A 14,622-nucleotide genomic window follows, 5' to 3' on the forward strand; every position below is an offset into this window, starting at 1 on the left:
GTTTCGGTTTGAAGGGTGGGGTAGCCGTTGTAACTATACTGAGATCTTAGAACTTATATCTCAAGGTGGGTGGCGCATTTACATTGTAGATGTCTATGGGCTCCAGTAACCACTTAACACCAGGTGGGCAGTGAGCTCGTCCACCCATCTAAGCAATAAAAAATAAAAATAGTAAGCGAAGATCACAGTAACTTACCAGATTTTTATACTTATGTAACATTTAAAAAGGCTGTTATAGTCTATCCTTTTCTATTCGCAATGTTTCCTCTATTTGCTTACATTCAAATCTCGGTTATATTACGAAAAACCGCAAACCGCTCCAAGCGATTACAATGCGAAAGTGTTTGAGGATTGCTTAGTCGTCATAAAGTACTTATTTACCCGAAACATTGAATTTTAACTAAGTAAATCCTTCGTGCTATTATAGTCAAAATAGATTGATATTCTTTTTAATACGTAATTCTTAGAATAAGCGAATGAGTAATTAATAAAAACCTGACAGATTCCTCCTTCGCGTCTTGTTTTCGAAGCCTTCAAATCGAGTGGTTCCGATGCATTTGTATTACTTCCAATAATGTTTTTGTTGACATTTTTCATACACTAATAACAAAAAAAAAATTAATAGTGTTTATTTGTTATTAATTACGTAATTATTAGTTGTTATGGGCGAGTTCCTTTATAGTAAGCTTAATAATAAAATAATAATGGAGAAAATAGATTTTGTAGTTTCATGTCTCAAGGTAAGATTACCTTATTTTGCTTATACCTAGTCAGGTCATAAATTCTGTCACATGTTTAATGTAAAATAATTGAAACAAGTTTATTCATTATGTAACCATTCATATACCAAAATAAACTTAACAAAACATAGATTCTTATGACACTAAAGTTTATTCAAAATGACCTCCGTGATTTTGAATACAGGCCTTCAATCTGCGCGGCCAGTCGTCTATCGCAGCACGAACGAGGTCCATGTCAGTATCGGCGGCTGCCTTAATCAAGGATGTCTTGAGTGACTCCAAATTGGGATGAGGCTTTGAGCACGCCTTTTCCTCCAAGTATTGCCATATCTTGTAAGTTAACGGATTCAAATCTGGACTGGAGGAGGGCCAGTCTTCGTGCCGGATGAAGTCGATTTCACGCGCCGCCAGCCAGTCTTGTGTGCTCTTCGCTCTATGAGCTGGCGCCGAATCTTGTTGGAATACCCAGTGCCTGTTATTGAACATGGTATGAGAAACAGGTTCCACAAGGTTCGTCAGGACTGTATTTTGATACACAACTGCATTCGTTTTTACACCTTTCTCACAAAAATGTACCTCTGTTAAGCCCCAATAAGAAACTCCCAACCATACCATGAGCGAGGATGGAAAATGACCTCGTTGGATACGCGGAATACGGTTGCTTGCTTCTTCACTACTGTGTGCGTATACCTTATCATTTTGTTTGTTGTAGCTCTCTTCTACGGTAAAAATTTTTTCATCCGAAAAAAGAATTTCCCGATATTTTTTCCCGCGTACCGCTTCAACAAAGCGCGGCATCTCTTCAGTCTCAGGTCCATTAGACGAGCATTCAAACGATGTCCTGTTTTTCTTCGATATGCCCGAAGCCCTAAGTCTTCATTTAACACCCTTTTCACCGTGGTTCTGCTTAACCCCATCTGAAGGGCCAACAGTTTCTGCTTACGTTTGGGATTTCTTTGAATTCGCGCCTTCACAGCTTTTATCACTGCTGGAGTCCTAACAGACCGAGGGCGACCACTTCTTGACCTGTCATCTAGTCTTCATTGTATCGTTTGATGGTACGATAAACGAATCTTTTGGTTATATTCAAATTTTTCAGTATGTTAAAAATTTGAATTGGCGCGTAACCGCAACGATGCAACGCAATAATTGCAACACGGTCTTCTTTAAGCGTCCACTCCATATTTAAAAATGAGTAAAATTCTAAAAGTATACATTGTTATTTTCATGAACAATTCGAAATTCGAATTCAATAAACTTTTTTGTGGCCAGCATTCTAAAAGAAAAGTTTTTACTGTGTGACAATACTTATGACCTGACTAGGTAGATTCAGTTCATTTTACCAAATAAAAAAAATGCTTGCTAGAATCATGTCATATAAATAGGCAATTATAAGTATTTGGGTCAAACTACCTTATTTCTCCAAAAAAAGAAAAAAAAACATAGCCAACGCCGCAGAAAGTAGACACCAGTAGTTTTTAATACGATAAATAATAAAAAAAACATTTCAATTAATTCAATTGAAAATATATTTAATATATTCGAAGTCAATTAGAAATGCAATATTAAGGATAACTTAGAAACAACTGGTCTAATCTTGATCTAATTCAAATGGCACCTTGTCGAATCAGAAGCAATAGATTTAGAATTAAAAAAAATACCATAAAAATTGGATTACCTATAGGTACACATATATATATAGTCTCAAGTATAGTTACAACGGCTGCCCCGCCCTTCAAACCGGGACGTTTTACTGCTTCACGGCAGAAATAGGCAGGGTGGCGGTACCCACCCGCACGGACTCACAAGAGGTCCTACCACCAGTAAATGCGTTGTAACATTGATGAAGGCATTGGATATTTACTTACGCCAGCCGATTGGGTATCACCGGACCTTCTTGAGCAGCGTTCGTTATCTGTTTTACCAATTTCTAGTAAATTACCATCACCGTCTATTATCCCTGAACCGCTTGCGCAGAGGAAGTATTTTTGGATCAATTCTGATATGGCAAAATTGTACATAGATTGGCATACGCTCTTTTCGATAATTCTCGTCGTAGCCTCTTGGAGATATTCTGAGTTCCTGTCCCCTATATCATTTTGCTGAAAAGTGAAATGCTTAGTGCCTGTATGTTACCTACTGAACATTTTTTATGTAGGTATAACTTTGAATGAAAATAGATGGACTGCGGGTCCCTATTGGGAAATTTATTATATTTACTGGTGGTAGGACCTCTTTTATTGGTGGCAGAACCTTTTGTCAGCCCGCACGGGTAGGTACCACCACCCTGTCTATTTCTGCCGTGAAGCAGTAATGCGTTTCGGTTTGAAGCGAGATGTCTATACAGTTGGATATATTCATTTATTGAGGTTCTCGTGCTTGGTGGTCAGTTTTGGTATGAAATGGAGAACTTCATCAAGGATAACTCACTACAATTAATTTCTAACTAATCATTATTCAGGTACCTAAGTGCTATGACCCGAGATATTGACAAATAATATGCGATAAGGACGATACGGATAAATGAATAGAAGAAAACTGACTGATCTGAAGTGTGACGTTCCCCATCCATATACAACGGCGCTGGTTTTGGGCATTTGATATTTCATTTCATAATTGATTCTTATGGGAGCCGGGATGTATGAGCAATGTAGTCGGTACGACACGTCGGAGAAGTTGTAGGGCTTCTCAACGATGGCCACTCCAATATCCAGATGTGACCACATCTGGTTGTCTTCATATTTAAAGTTGTAAGCTGAAAGGTTCTTATTAGGTTAAAATCTCTTATTAAAAAGAACTAGAGTAAACGCTAAATACATAAAATATTTCTTAGAATGTTCAAAGGAAATTTATAAAAAAAATATATATATTTAAAAGTTTGTTTTATAGGTTTTATGTAAATGTTTTGGTATATTAGATGAACTAACGTGGATTGAACTACATTAGAAAGTATGCATTAAATTATTGTTATGGAATTTGTTTATTCCTGATCTACGTTCACAAGTTTTATCTGATTCAGTGGAATCTGGTACAGCTGTCGATGCTACCTGGAGATGGGTTTTTTTCATCGACCTGAGATAGACCAGAAAGTATTACCAGCCAACGTAACGTTTAGAAACATTTAACACACGCCTCTGTCGTGCCATGTCTTCATCGTTGGATATAAAGAGGATTGACGATAAACAGTTAAATGTGTTTTAGCTAAGCCGTCATCGCTTGAATTTTAGAATTAATTATTGAATACTATTGTAAGTCTAGTTACTATGAAATAGTAATGACGTTTAACTAGACAGGAGTATAGGGAAAAAAGACAAAAATATTTCGGTAGAATATCTAACAGCGGTGTGAATATGAGCGATCGTGTAGAGCAGTTAAAGGTATGTATAACAGTAACGTCCTCTTCTCAAATCAATGGATAGATAGATATCATCTTATAATATATAATAAATTTTGTAGTGTTGAAATTTGGAGTGAAAAGGAAAAAGGGAATAAATTTGCAATGTGCATGTCAATTTCTTTCATGGGCTCTGTCATTTTAAGTTTTCTTTCTTTAATAAGTGACCTTGGCTAGAAGACTAATGGAATATCCATATGTCATAGGGGTTAGAAGAAGATAAGAAATTACCTTTGGGCACACATATTTGTATGACTTTCTGTTTCCAAAGTCTAGTACAAGGATCATTCTCGATTTCCATATGGTTCACGTACTTTTTATAACCAGCTATTACGTACAAATGATTGATTTCTACAAGGCACGCCGCCGACGTGAGGATCTTTCTGGGAGACACTATTGCTCCACCGCACAGCCACGAATCATGATTGATTTTGCTTAAATTTGAGCTTAGAAAATACACCTGAAAATTGTCGTATTCTAACGAGCAATTTATTAGAGAAAATTTGATACGAACGCTTTAGTAACAGTGACATCAATTTAGCTACCGTCATAAATCTAATTTGATCTAAATTCTATGATTTTGTTTCATATTATTGGAACGAAGTTCCTTACGGCAGGCTTGGAGGGGATAGGGATTTTACTGCGCGACCGACTGAAAAAAATGTGATAGTAAAACCGTAAGAAAAAATCAGTGGAAAAAAGTGCGTGGAATAAAACCGTTAAATGAGACGTGCGCAGGCGCGACAGTCGTATACACAAGCGAGTAGTGTATAATACCTTTCTCTTTCTCCCTCTTTCTTTTCGTTCTCTCATCCCTTCTCTCTCTATTTTGTAATTATTTCTATTTCTATGTAATTTTATTTTGTCAAACAAAAATAAAGAGACATATTATGTTATTTTAATTGATAATTTGAATTACGATTTTATTTTTATGTTACGTAATTTATTATTTCCTAAAATACTGAATTTCCTAAATACTTTCCTGTACTTAAATAAAAACTAATCAGCAAAATTTAAGAGAAAAATCAAGAAAACCAACATAAAATTGAGCACGATTTTTTTTTTGCAAATTGTGTCGATTCTACATTAGTCGAAGGAACTTCGTTCCTACCTGGTGTCCCACGACACCACATTTGTTTTTTTTGTTATTAGCACAAAGCATTGTTAGTTCTTTGCTTCAGTTTGCTTAGATTTGTGGTCAGTTCGGTAGAGGTCAGATCGCATTTTAGTATAAAGTTTGAGATAGCATTATCAGATTACGATGATGCCTTAATGTAGGGCGCTGGAATTTGAGCTATCATATTATCTCAATAGCATAATTTCTACATTAGTTAAAAAACAAATATAATAATACACCAACACTTACCATATATGGTTTATCGCTAGTTATTATTTTACCTCCAAATATTCGTCTATGACCGCCGAGCACTGAATTATTAAAGAAAAAAAAGAGATTATCTATATATTAATACGTGAAGCAAAAACTTTGTTCCCCTTTTTACGAAAATTGCGCGGACGGAGGAGTATGCAATTTGCCACACTTATAGAGAATACAGAGAAGGAGTGCAGAATGCTAATATTTTTTACTTATTATGCATTAATAATACACTAACTCAATAAAAAAACATTACGCACACTACCGTATATTTGACACACACACTTATATATACGAGTACTCTTTGTTTATTATCAAACTTTTGTTATTGCTTAAAGTCTGTCGTCAAATCGAGAATAGGTTAACACGAGTATTGTTTATCTTTAATATTATTTGTCTATAGTGTAGTCTTGGAAAAACCTGTGATTACAGAAGTAACAGTAATAGTCTTTGGCAATAGAACCATAATAATGTTCTAACTTATAATTTCAATTAATTATAGTCGAATTTCGACTACACTGATCATCATCTCATGATGTAAGTCGCAACAACTTCAATCCGTCTTCATGACCGGTGGCAGGGTATTATGAGCTCAGACGGACGGACTCATATTGTTTTTGGCGTATTCCCATTGCTAAGCAACTATGAGTTTACTCACAGAATGCATACCTTCCGGTTTATAGATTTAAAAAATAAATTACCATCCCGACTGAATCCGATGATTATTAAAACACAACAATGTCCAAAAGTTAGCATTACCGCATAATAATAATAATAATAGCAATAAAACAATTAATAAGCCTTGTGATTTAATTTATAGAACATATCAAGCGTGTTATTGCAATTTGATTGACTGATTGTTTATTCTTGGTTTTTTCTTCTTATTTTTGTTAGAACCCCAATAAAAACGATTGAAATCGCTGATTGGATTTGTACAAAGCCCGTTGCGGTTCTAAATTTATATTCGATACGATACAGTACGGTAGCTAGTAATATATTTCAGGTCAGTTAATGATCTCACGGCCTAGCTTAAAGCTGTTAGCGGAACCCATATACATCCAAAACACACCCACTTCGAAACACATAGCTTAAGTTGATATCGATAGGAAAATTGGTTTTTATCTAAGCTATAATTAAATAAAACGGATAATATATCATAACATAGTCATTTAATTAGAAGCGTAATTTGTAAATATTAACTGTTATTTTTTTTTTAATCTTTTTTTTGACTCTTATTTTTCCATTGAAATTCGTTGTCAGTAATTTCCGTAGTGCCGTTACAGGAGCCTGATCGCCGAGTACTGAAAGGAAAAGTTCATTAGGATATTTTATTGTACACTAAGACAACAATACATATGTGTTTGTAACTATATATTAATAAATAATAAATAAATAAATATTTACTAACAATCACGTCACGTTAACTGGTCCCGTGATAAGTTCGTAAAGAACTTGTGTTACAGGTACCAGATAACGGAAATAAATGTAAGATTTTTATTATACACATACATATATTTAATATACATCCATAACCCTGGAAAAGACATTTATATTTATCATACAAATATCTTCCCTTGGCGGGATTCGAACCCGCGACCCCCCTGTGTAGTGACCATGTCACTTACCACTACACCAGACAGCCGTTAAATTATTATACAGGTTACATAGATAACATACTATATAATGTTTTTTAATGTTCGAAATTCTTGAAGCAATCTTTCATTTGGAAATTTAGAGTTGAATATGAACTGTTCGATGGTATCTATAGAATCTATTCTGGATGGCCAGTAAAGTCGTTTGTTTATTTGGCGTCTAACAAATCGCGGTAGTTGTCATTGAACTAGACGGCAAGCTAGACTACGCAAGCGTTGTTAACTGATTACATATTTTGGACTAATTATTACTGAACAATTATTTTAAACCAATAATACAAAAATACATAAGGAGAAACAACGTCCTTAATTTTAAGAACGTTGAACGTAATCAAACTTTTTATTTTATTGCTTAAATGGGTGGACGAGCTCACAGTCCACCTGGTGTTAAGTGGTTACTGGAGCCCGTAGACATCTACAACGTAAATGCGCCGCCCACCTTGAGATATAAGTTCTAAGGTCTAAAGTATAGTTACAACGGCTGCCCCAGCCTTCAAACCGAAACGCATTACTGCTTCACGGTAGAAATAGGCAGGGTCACCACCCTAGTACCTACTCGTGCGGACTCACAAGAGGTCCTACCACCAGTAATTATGCAAATTATAATTTTGCGGGTTTGATTTTTATTACACGATGTTATTCCTTCACCGTGGAAGTCAATCGTGAACATTTGTTGAGTACGTATTTGATTAGAAAAATTGGTACCCGCCTGGGATTAGAACACCAGTGCATCGTTCAATACGAATGCACCGGACTTTCTTATTCTTTAGGCCACGACGACTTCAAAACTATAACGTCATAACAAATTAAAAAAACCCAAAAACCTACCCTTGGTCCGCAGTCAGGCTACAGTGCAGAAACTGGGAGTTACAGTAAGTACTGGTGAAAACAAACGGACCGACACATTCCATTTTCTCGTTTACCAAGAACGTGGTGGCGACACCGATGACGTGGGGCTGTCCGCCTATCCATGTAATGAGGGGCCCTCCGTGATCATTCTAAAACGTATTTTAAATATTAACCTTTACGATTCAATCTCGCGTGTATTTCCTAATTCCACGATTTCATCATCATCATTCTTCTGCCCTTCTCCCAGTCACTTGGGGTCGGCTGTTTTCTCCTTCCATACTCCTTTATTATATACCTTTTCTTCGCTCACTCCCCTCTTACACACATTCTCTTTCACGCAATCGATCCATTTCTTCTTAGGTCTACATCTTTCTCGATTTATCACTATGATAATAACCGCGAAGTTATACCGTAAAAATATTTTAATTATAATCTACTTCTCGCAAAATATGAATAGAAATGTGTATTATGTAACTAAAATTAATAATTTTAAATGCTTCGTATTTTATTTATTTTGTGGTCTTCTGGTAACAGATCAATACGGACCAGTGGTGTATGTGACACAACCGCTGTCTACCATAAGGAACTCGATAAAAATCTAATTTGCGAAGCATTCATTTCAGAATCAGACGGTGAATACCAAAAACGATCTTCTGAAACGATTTAAATAAACGTAGAGCCTCTAGGTACCAGAAATGCTCCAATCGGATTTACGAAATTGCAGAAAAATCCTAAATAATAAATTAGCCTGGGTACATTCGAAATATAAATACAACTACTTCGAAGTCTCTCTGTCAAAACATCCATTCGTGAAATCAGGGCTATTGATAATCCAGCTGGTTCTGTTCTGTATGTAATCAAATAGAAGTATAGTAGTTCTTGAATATGGATCTATTTATAACTACTTTTACTTTACTATTTTGATGGGAAATTAAACGTAAAAGTTAAGAAGTATTAAAAAAAAGACGGTATTACAGATAATATTCAAAGGTTGACGAATAATTCTTTAGTAGTCCGTTACCATGAATATTTTATAGTATTAGAAACTTTGGAAATTATTTAATGATAATCAATTTGTTTCTTTTTTAAAACAATCACACCACGTTAACTGGTCCCGTGCTAAGCTCGTAAAGACCTTGTGTTACAGTTACCAGATAACGGAAATAAAATGTAAGATTTTTATTATACACATACACATGTTTAATATACATCCATAATCCTGGAAAATACATTTTATATTTATTATACAAATATCTTCCCTCGGCGGGATTCGAACCCGCGACCCCCTTGTGTAGTGACCATGTCACTTACCACTACACCAGACGGCCGTTAATCAATAACGCGAGATTAGGTTGTAAGAGAATATCGAACGACCGATGAGACAGAGAGATCCTTGAGTGGAGACCAGGTACTGGCCAGTGTAGAGTGGGGCTGCCACCTACCAGACGGACCGATGACCTAGTGAAAATTACTGGGTCACGTTTGATGCAGGTGGCAATGGCCGCCCTGAGATCGACTGGAGAGACCTACGTTCAGCAGTGGACAGGCTGAGATGATGAAGGGATATATTTAACAATGTGTAGAATTCGGGCGGCGGTCAACTAACCCGAACTAGGGCTTCAGTAGCATAGAGGAATTAAATCGCCTCTGAAATTCTGCTCAGGAAGGACACGGGAACCCACCACTAGAAATTTAATCTCAAGAAATCCTTTACGTATGTATTCCGTAAAGGTCACGATCCTCAGCACTCAGGAACACGACGCACGGAGGAGGAGAATTCTTGCTTTAGGAAAATACAGTATTCGTCTAATTATTGTTTGGACTATCGAGAAAGGGTAGATCTTCCAACTAACGGGTGAAATTGCTCGGTAAAGCGATGAACCGAGTGCTATTGTTCGGATCTTGTGTATACGGAAACAGATCTTGAATGTAGTTCACGTGATTCAGATATTTGTCAAATATATTGTGTTTTATAATAGACTAGCTGACCCGGCAGACTTTGTAGTGCCTCAGTTGATAAATAAAAAACCTAAACTTTTGTATAAAATAAATTTAAAAAAAAACAAAAGGAATCCGTCCGACGGGAGACACATCAAAGGAAAAACAAAATTGTTTGTTTTTGTATAATTCCGAGCATTTTCATATTTATTCACCTTTTAAACCTTCTCTGGGCTTCCACAAATAATTCAAGACCAAAATTAGCCAAATCGGTCCAGCCGTTCTCGAGTTTTAGCGAAACTAACGAACAGCAATTCATTTTTATATATATAGAAGAAGAAGATTATAGATATCGCTACAGATATGTTTAAAAAAACGTGCTATAAATTTACCTGACATATGCCGTTTCTTCTCGTGAACTCGTAATAGGTTTTGTTTCCGATATGAAACGAACGTCGTAACCCACTTTTTTCTATATGATCGCACTAAAATGAAAAATCCAAGATAAATGATTGCTAAATAGTTAAATAAATGTCCTTAACGCTTACCTATTGAAGGGTTCACTAAGACTCGTAGTGGCCGTATCTATTTTAAAAAATAAGTTGGAATCCTTTACATTTTAAACAAGGTCGCATGATTGCTTCACGGGAAAAATAAGCAGAACTGTGTTTGAGGAGGCCCATAATATGGCTTCTCACGCAGACTTAGAATTTGTCAGACCCTGAAGTGTTAGGTAGGGATTGGAGCCCATAAACATCAATATCTTATGAGACATGAGACGTAAATCGCAATGATATAAAACCACTATTGTCTCGCATTTCAAACCGAAACGCATTACTGCTTAGTTCTAAACATATCACAGTCCGAATGTTAAACTGTCGGATTTTTTAATTAAATAATGTACAAATACCGCTCTATTATTTCCATAAGTTCTTCTACAGCTCTCTACGGGCGTCGAAGCTCTAATGATTTTTCCTTCGACGTCTAGGTTACCCGCTTTCTCCGTGCACAGCCACATGGTTCTTGTATAATCCGCCATTCTGTATGGCAGATCTTCATAATTGACACGACAAATGCTAGCATCAATGAGAACAGTAGATGTGTACCTCAGGTATTCTTCATTGTAATCGGTATAATCGCCTTCCTACATAAGCAATAAAAACAATATTTTCTTCAGGCCAAAAGATATTTGGACCTTGACGAAGTATTCTCAAATTTTTTTAATTTTGTTAATTCTGAATCCAACCGTTATGATTTTGTATAACAAATACAGATATGATACTAATGTGATTCTCAGAATTTTTATGCTCAAACTTTGAGTCACCTAGTTGTTAGTCTGTGGAAGGAAGTTGAAGCCAGTAAGCGGTTACACCGCCACTTTTATGACCAAGTATACAATTTCCTGCCCAATCAGTGTTTGTGGTGGACAATGGCGTGTAAGAGCGCTAGCACGTGCAATTTATTCCACCACCTTCCCTTTTATTCCACACTTACCACACCTCCAGTAAATACTACTTCTTATTTAAATCTCTTTTACTTTATAACGTTAGTTATATCATTATCCAGCTTAAGTTCTTTACGATTGTATTCAAACAGGGAAAAGTAATTGGAAGGTTAATAGAAATTTGACAAGAAATTAATAGAGGAAATAGGACTTCTGAATATTTCAACCCAATTTCCATTGCAATAGGCTGAAGTTATCCTATCTGATTTAATGACAGTAAAGTTATGTAACTAGATTAAATTTGTAATTTGAATTTTGGGATACTGTGTCGTTATTATTATCCCAGATTTAGAGAACGAATTGGTCTTTAATGAAACCATTGAGTTAATGGCACTTAAAAAACCAGACGATGTGTGCTTTTGGAAAATCATCCTTATATCACAAAACAACTATTACTGCCGTAGATAGTTATGATAAAGCAAGAAAACACAGTTTGTACTAGAAAATACAAAATCGTAATCCATTGAAAATTCCTCTCCAGTGGTAGGATTCTTGGATGGCGTGTTCAAGCGGCAAGTGGATTCTGAATTCTTAGTAGTGAAATAAATAGAAATAAAAGATATTGACGACCAAACTAGCAAAAGGTCAAGAACTAGGTTTAGTTCGGACTCTAAAAATTATGCTTTGTGGAGATCCATTTTTAAATTTCCTGCGCCTTTCTGCAATATTCATTAGATTCCAAAGAGTCGTCATTACAACCGAATCAACTCTGAACTTAGCTTAATTAAATTGATTAAGGACATACCTAGGATTTCCTAAGTCAGTGACTTTGAATCAATTTATTGAATTCCCTACTCATTAACTGGTAGCCTAAAAGGCTATTCCGTATTCACGTGCTCAACTTGAGATGATTTCCTGACACTGACCCTAGCATGAAAGGCCTCAGAGAATTTACCATTGGGTCGGAATCTCACTGAGAAGATCTGGCGAGAAACTCAGTGGGCTGTGTCTATGGAATTTGAACCAAGCACAAAGTGTTATCACCGATTCCAATCTTGTTTTATTTTTAAGAGTTAGCAATTAATCGCTATAAATTAGCTATAAATATTTACCGGTCTATAATATTTAGTGGTACCCCAACCCAGAGCCACAACATCAGTTCCCGGCGTCAAGAATTCTGGATTATAATTAATCTTTATCAAGTTTGGCTTATACGAGCAGTACTTGAGATACGAGTCATCGTGGAAGTTATAGGGAGTCTCGACTCTCGCTAGAGCTAAGTCTTTCCAATTCCACCAATGCAATTCAGGCATTTTTATCATATAATCTGGAAATTGAGGGCATGTTAATTTTTTTTTTTTATCTTACTAATTTATCTAAGGCGCTTACTTGGTTTAATTGTCTTAATGAGTGAACTTAAACGGAATATCTACTGATATGAAAACTGGATGGACATATTGTGAGCTAGCACGGACGGGTATTGTCATAATAAGATGACAGAAACATAATATATTTGCTGGGAAGCCCTATGCGTTTCAGTTTGAAGGGCGGGGCAGCTGTTATACAGTGTAACTGAGTTTGACTCAAGGATGACTCATGTCTCAAAGAGGCACTCACATATATCTATGAGTTTTGGTAACCTGATAATTTCTTCGGTTTTCACTTGGTGTGCAATCAAACAACTTTTAGGTTTAAATTTCCGAAGTTACGAGTACTGTATTGTCTATTTTAATTTGTCTGTACTGTATTATCTATTTTTATAATATTAGTCGCCCGTATAATCATGAAAACTACTAAGCATTCGACATATTGCAAATATAATTCAAGTACGATAAAAGCGCGCGTTTGAGCCACGTTGGATATAATGCAACAATACTACAAACCCGTGATTCACCCGTAAAATTAGTTTAAATTATCATTGTAGAACTTTTATAATTAGGCAGGCCATATGAATTTGTTCCCCTGCTTGGTGTAATTAAAATAATCGTTTTAAAATATTCAAATCTGATTCGTAAAGTGATATTACACTTCATTTTCTAAAGACTTTATCGGGATCGGAAGACGCCCGTCTTATCCACATTATCCCTGATTCCGGCAAGTCACTGGGAATTTCATGAAATCACCGATCTCATCAGTACCCTGCGATCTATCTATTTGTGATCGGATTCGTTCGAGCTCTTTTTTTACAATCTGATGTCACATGCGAAACATTTCCGTTTCCGACAATTTGTAATAAATGCCAGTTTTAGCCTTTTATGTTGAATAAAAAAAAATTTTTTTGATTTCATTTGAGTATAGTTACAGCGGCTGCCCCACCCTTCAAACCGAAACGCATTACTGCTTCACGGCAGAAATAGGCAGGGCGGTGGTACGTACCCGTGCGGACTCACAAGAGGTTCTACTACCAGTAATTACGCAAATTATAATTTTGCGGGTTTGATTTTTATTACACGATGTTATTCCTTTACCGCGGAAGTCAATCCTGAACATTTATGAAGTAAGTATTTCATTAGAAAAATTGGTACCTACCCGCCAGCGAGATTCGAACACCGGTGCATCGCTAGAGACGAATGCACCGGACGACTTAGCCTTTAGGCCACGACGACCTCAAAATTATTGCAGTACGCATAAAAAATAATTTGGAGATAATAAATTATTGACTGTTAAATTAGATGTCCTATTATATTTTGAAACCAGTACGACACCTTATAGTTGTAAATCCCTTTATTCATATTCATTGTGTTCGGCAAGTATATATTAACTCTATGACCACATTATTAAAATTAGTGTATATTCCATTATAACTGGGGCATAAATACTTTTACTCTTTGTTGTATGCAAAGAAAGACTAAACTTAAATGTGAGTTTGATATGTGTAATTCAATCATGACTTGTTTTTCACCGAGAGAGTAAATTTGATTACAACCTCCATATATCATAAGTGTACGACTCTTAAGAGTAAATATTATGTATAAATAATGACTATTTTAATGTACCTAATAAAACATAATATATTGAGATAAATACAATAGCAGCTAGTTTAGAAGAAATCCTCTAATCTGAAATATTCTCATATTTTTTTTATTAATAATATCCATGCATCATATATTTATGTATTTATAGTTTGATATTACTACAAATATTTAAATAAATTAATAAAAATCTTTTCTACGTGTGCAGTTTCGTGTTCTATAAATAAATAAGTACATAATATATTTAAATCCCGACGG

General features: G+C 35.6%; 1 protein-coding gene across 1 annotated transcript in view; it reads right to left on the reverse strand.

Moving 5' to 3' along the window:
* Positions 1-6,690: 6,690 nt before the first annotated feature.
* LOC105841784 (uncharacterized) overlaps positions 6,691-14,622 on the reverse strand; it is a 30,546-nt gene continuing 22,614 nt past the window's right edge. Inside the window, exons 4-8 of the mRNA XM_062676329.1 lie at positions 12,505-12,719; positions 10,859-11,092; positions 10,341-10,433; positions 7,990-8,159; positions 6,691-6,810 (exon numbers count right to left, since the gene is read on the reverse strand). Coding sequence (XP_062532313.1) covers positions 6,723-6,810; positions 7,990-8,159; positions 10,341-10,433; positions 10,859-11,092; positions 12,505-12,719 — 800 coding nt within the window. The 3' untranslated portion in view covers positions 6,691-6,722. The remainder of the gene's footprint in view (positions 6,811-7,989; positions 8,160-10,340; positions 10,434-10,858; positions 11,093-12,504; positions 12,720-14,622) is intronic.

Source organism: Bombyx mori, chromosome 26 (assembly GCF_030269925.1).
Source record: "Bombyx mori chromosome 26, ASM3026992v2".
NCBI classification, from domain to species: Eukaryota; Metazoa; Arthropoda; class Insecta; order Lepidoptera; family Bombycidae; genus Bombyx; species Bombyx mori.